Here is a 4643-nt window from a genome sequence, read left to right as displayed (position 1 = left end):
ATCAGCAATACCGTAAATGCTGGTTTAATCATATATTTATATTGCCGCTTTAGGAAGAATTTCCCTATAGTTAGGTACGTTTACATATAGGAGTTGATTAAATATTTCAGGCCAAACTTTTGTGTCGAATACGAAAGCTTTTTCTTGATTGATCATAGTCTGCAAAAAAGTAATTGAGGATTAATATGAATAATGTGTCGTAGAAAATGTGAAAAATGTGTTATATATTCCATGATTTATCAGTACTGCACGCGCACTCGATGGCTCCTAACCTCCCTCCCCTTTAATTCTTTATATATATATATATTACATCGCTTTCTGAAGAGAAAGAGAGATGCAATACACTATATATATGCCTCTACGAACCCTAGACCTCCTCTCCCTCTTCCTCCATTGCCTCATTTCTCTTCTGGTGAGCTTCCCTTCTCTCAACATTTTCAATCTGTAAGTTACTTAAACTCTGCATATATATGATTATGTACTTATTACTGAAGGAATATACACTAAGAGTGTGTTCTACGTTAACATTATATTGAGCATGCAACCATTCATCTTGTATAAGTTGTAGTGCACTCAAAGAAACATCTCTCTCTATATATGTGGCCGGTAGTGCTTTTCATGTTTTCTAGTTAGCTTTTTCTTACTAACTTATATTGGAAGGCTTCAATTGCAAAATAAACTTGAAAGTTGTAATAATTCAGGAGTGCTTCGATCGATCAGAAGGTAGATTAATAAGTGCAGTATATATTAATTCTTTGAGATGGAAGGAGAGAGCAGCGTCGTTCCACCGGGTTTCAGGTTTCACCCCACAGAAGAAGAGCTGGTGGGCTACTACCTTGCGAGAAAGGTAGCTTCTCAAGAGATTGATTTAGATATCATTCAAGATGTCGATCTTTATCGAATAGAACCTTGGGATCTTCAAGGTCAGCATACTTAATTTAATTAATTACTACTTTCGATGATCAAGTACTTTGCTAGCTAATTATCTATCTTTTACTTTGGTTAAATTGACAAATATATAGATAAGTGCAAGCATGGAGTACATGAGGAGCAAAAAGAATGGTACTTCTTTAGCTTCAAGGATAGGAAGTATCCAAGTGGGACGAGGACGAATAGAGCTACTTCAGCTGGATTTTGGAAGGCAACCGGTCGAGACAAGCCGGTGTTATCGAAGTTTAGGGTAATAGGGATGCGCAAAACGCTTGTCTTCTACAAGGGAAGAGCACCAAATGGGAAGAAAACAGATTGGATCATCCATGAATATCGTCTTCAATCCAATGAAAATGACCCAACTCAGGTAGGTCAATCATAATGATCATCCTCAAGCTGTGTATGTTAGTGAAAAACAATCATATTAATACATGTATGAAACACATGCATACTGAAGTATTTTGATGTGTAAAACTTGGCACAGGAAGAAGGATGGGTTGTTTGTAGAGCATTCAAGAAGCCAAACCCCAATCAAAGGCCTAATTTCGACAGTTTCGGGCACAATTACTATCCGAAATCTGTTCTTGATCACACTCAATCGGGATATGAAACTCTTGAATTCATTGTGTCTTCTTCACAAAGAGTAGCATTTTGTGGGAAAGGTTTCCATCACAAGGATGAATTGCCTCAATCTAAGAAAGATAATCATGATGATGAAGTCCTTCATCACATTCAAGAACTGTCCAATGAATTGTTTGATTCTAATAAAGAATCTCAAGATGATCAGGTTCTGCAGATTCCCTGGCTCATACCAAAGTTGTCATCAGATGAATTGCTTGATTCTGACAAAGATAACCATGATTATGTTCTTCGTGTTGTGCAATCATCAGATGAAGTAAGTTCCTCTTCAAGCTTATGGTCTAGAGAACAATTTGAAGGCAATATTGTGGGCAGTACTGAGCTTGATGCCAAGGATAATAGTCATGGTCAATTTGTTGATTGGAAACTGATTGATAAGTTACTTTCCTAGCAATACAATTTCAGCTAAATGTGATTAAAGCACCAAAAGTTCAATCTTTGATGGTTGTTTTGAGGGATTATAATGTTTGAACTTTCATATTGGTAATTCTATTGATTAATGCAGTGGTGAAAAAGATCACAATTTTACTACATATTTATCGATCATTAGTCATGGATTAACTTTCTACATTTTTTTTTGTTCTGGCAAAATCAAATAATGACATATTGTAAGATTGAATATTCATATACTTTGTAGTTGATCCTGTCCGGAATATGAGTCAGATGGACCACCGGGTGAGGTGGATGAAATGTTGATCTAGTCAGAATGTCCCGGAGGGAGGTATGCTGAGATGACTTCTATGTTGACCAAGTCTTCAGAAATCCTCTAGTCAACGCTACTTGTAGCTAGCGACCGGGTTACCCCAGTCTCTAGTACCTCGAGGCTCGAGGCAAATTCAACGAATATATAAGTAACAGACTAATACCAGAATAATCAAATGAATGGAGAGTGAGTACGGTAACGTACCCTAGCCCAGGGGGCGCTCTCGGATAAGGCGCTACTCGAGTTGTTGTGACCCGAAAGAGAGAATAGATGACTCTGAGTCGGATGAAGGACTGGATCCGACGAAGCGGAGTAGGACGCAGCACGGAGCTAGAAGACGAGCTACAGGTCAGGAGATAATAGCGGCATGCAGGCCGGGAAGTACTAGTAGCACACAGGTCGGGATATGAGATCGACACACGGGCCAAGATACAATGGCAGCACAAAGGTTGAAACATAAAAACATCACACAAGTCCGGTCAGAATATAATGACAGCGAGGGCTCGGGGGCCCAATCGACATCGGAGGCATACGACACTGTGGATCGAGCGCCAGAGAACAGGACCGATGGATCTGAGGTGCCAGCAACGGCACCGACGACTAAGAACTACTCGTCGTGGGTCGTGGAGCGGGTGACGACGCCAAAAAAAGAAGAGATGGTCGATGGTGTGCCTAACCGGCGATAAGGGTGGCGACGATTGAGAAAGAATGGAGGAGGCGTGCGAAAAAGGGGAAAAAGCGATTGTGGCGATGGACTGTAGTGACGGCAGCAACTCCGACAACTACGGCGGCAATGGAAAGAGAGGGAGAGGAGGGCAGTGGGTTATCGGCGTGCTGGCGGGCTCAGGCAAAGGCCGCTACAAGTGACACCAAAGGCCTCCTTGGGTGGCGACGATGCTCTTCGGCAGCGTCGTCGTGTAGAAGAAAGGAAGCGACGACTTTGGCGTTGGGGTGAAACTTGAAAGGGAGAATGTAATAACCCAAATTTCTTCATTTGGAGTTCTAATAGTGGTTAAAAATATTTAGAAATATTCTAGAGATTTTTAGAAAATTTTAGAGTATTTTTATGTAATTTTTGGATGTCGTTTGATATTTTTACTAGACGAAAGAAGTTTCGACAAAAAAAAATGTCAAAGCAGAGATTCAAACCCGAGACCTCCGGCTGAACCAAGCCTTAAACAAGTCCGGCTGACCAAGTGTGCAAGCAGTCGTTACTGATTAAAAAAAGCATGAAATATATTTAAGTAGTAGAAGTTGATAACAGAGGAATCGAACCCGCGACCCCTAATTTTAGCAAAGCACGGCTAACCAAGTGTTCCAGCGAGCGATGCTGATTAAAAGAAGGAACAAAATTTATTTAAGTAGTAATTAATAAATAGGAAATAAATAGAAGAAAAAGGGTTCGGCTGAGGAATCGAACCCGTGACCTCTGACCCGATCAAAGATTTGGCTAACCAAAAATCCAAGCAGCAGTTCTGTTTAGAAAAAAAATAAAAATTTATTTAAGGAGTTAACAGAAATACTATGTTATAAAAGGGATAAGTTAGGGGAGGGTTTTATTCCCATGACAAAAATCATTCTCTCCTTCTCTTCTGTGTACGATGACGGAGCTCGGTCAGAAAACAAAAGGGACTTAGGGCATCGTCTCCGGCGGCCGGCCAAGGTCCTAGAAGCCCTTCTTGTTCGGTTGTGAGTCCAAGAAGCAAGGTAAGTCGCTACTCACCTGGAGTAGGATAGTTCCGGATTCCTATCCCCTTTGTTTTCGTATTTACGTGAGTTCTTTTCGATTGGCCTCTTTCCGGATGTGTTTATGGAATTGGCTCGAGGTTTCACAGGGGTTCTTGCTCATGTGATTTGGCTTCGGAATTTAGCTAGTGTTTGCTGTATGAAAGAAGCTCGATGTTCTTTAGAAGGTTTTCTGTGACTCTGTGGCGATCGATTTATCTACGGTTGAGCTCAGTTTCGATTTCTTAACTGGAAGAATAATATTTGGATTGGGTTTCTTATGAAGTTCTAGCTTTGGTCTAATGATGTTGTGCAGGTTCTTTCCTTGAGATAACATGAGTATATAGGAAAGATTTGGAATAGATATTGGAGAACTTGCTTGAATTCAATTTGTTGTCATTGGTTTATGTGGATTTATACTGAGAATGATCTGTTTTGAAGGAAGTTGGTGTAGGTTTTGTTGCGGCTTTGTTTTGGTATAGCGGTTTTGATTTCTATAGAATAGATTTGAGAAGTTTTGAATCTGAATTATGTTCCTTGCATGGCTTCCACTGGATTGTTGGTTTGAGTTAGTTTCAAAAGTTAGGAATGGTTCGAAGATTTGATTTCTCCTTAGTGTTCTATTGTAGCATGCTTAAAGAAAGTC

General features: G+C 40.2%; 1 protein-coding gene across 2 annotated transcripts; it reads left to right on the top strand.

Annotated features, from left to right (window-relative positions):
- Positions 1-379: 379 nt before the first annotated feature.
- Positions 380-2102, top strand: LOC121987579 (NAC domain-containing protein 37-like). 2 transcript variants are annotated; one of them, XM_042541324.1, is made up of 4 exons: positions 380-444; positions 702-923; positions 1023-1297; positions 1415-2102. In XM_042541324.1, exons 2-4 carry the CDS (start codon positions 761-763, stop codon positions 1958-1960), a joined length of 984 nt encoding a protein of 327 aa, XP_042397258.1. In that variant the 5' UTR covers positions 380-444; positions 702-760; the 3' UTR covers positions 1961-2102. The 2 variants fall into 2 exon arrangements, with proteins under 2 accessions (XP_042397258.1, XP_042397260.1); XM_042541326.1 differs by lacking the exon at positions 380-444 and having other exon boundaries at positions 637-923.
- The last annotated feature ends 2541 nt before the right edge of the window (positions 2103-4643 follow it).

This window comes from Zingiber officinale, chromosome 5B (genome assembly GCF_018446385.1).
Source record: "Zingiber officinale cultivar Zhangliang chromosome 5B, Zo_v1.1, whole genome shotgun sequence".
NCBI classification, from domain to species: Eukaryota; Viridiplantae; Streptophyta; class Magnoliopsida; order Zingiberales; family Zingiberaceae; genus Zingiber; species Zingiber officinale.
This window is presented reverse-complemented; position numbering and strand designations above follow the sequence as displayed.

Bases quoted from the DNA above. Each gene is read 5' to 3' on its own strand.
- LOC121987579 (XM_042541324.1), top strand. From the start codon at position 761: ATGGAAGGAGAGAGCAGCGTCGTTCCACCGGGTTTCAGGTTTCACCCC. The intron at 924-1,022 runs GTCAGCATACTT...ACAAATATATAG, and splicing joins AGAACCTTGGGATCTTCAAG to ATAAGTGCAAGCATGGAGTA. The intron at 1,298-1,414 runs GTAGGTCAATCA...AACTTGGCACAG, and splicing joins ATGAAAATGACCCAACTCAG to GAAGAAGGATGGGTTGTTTG.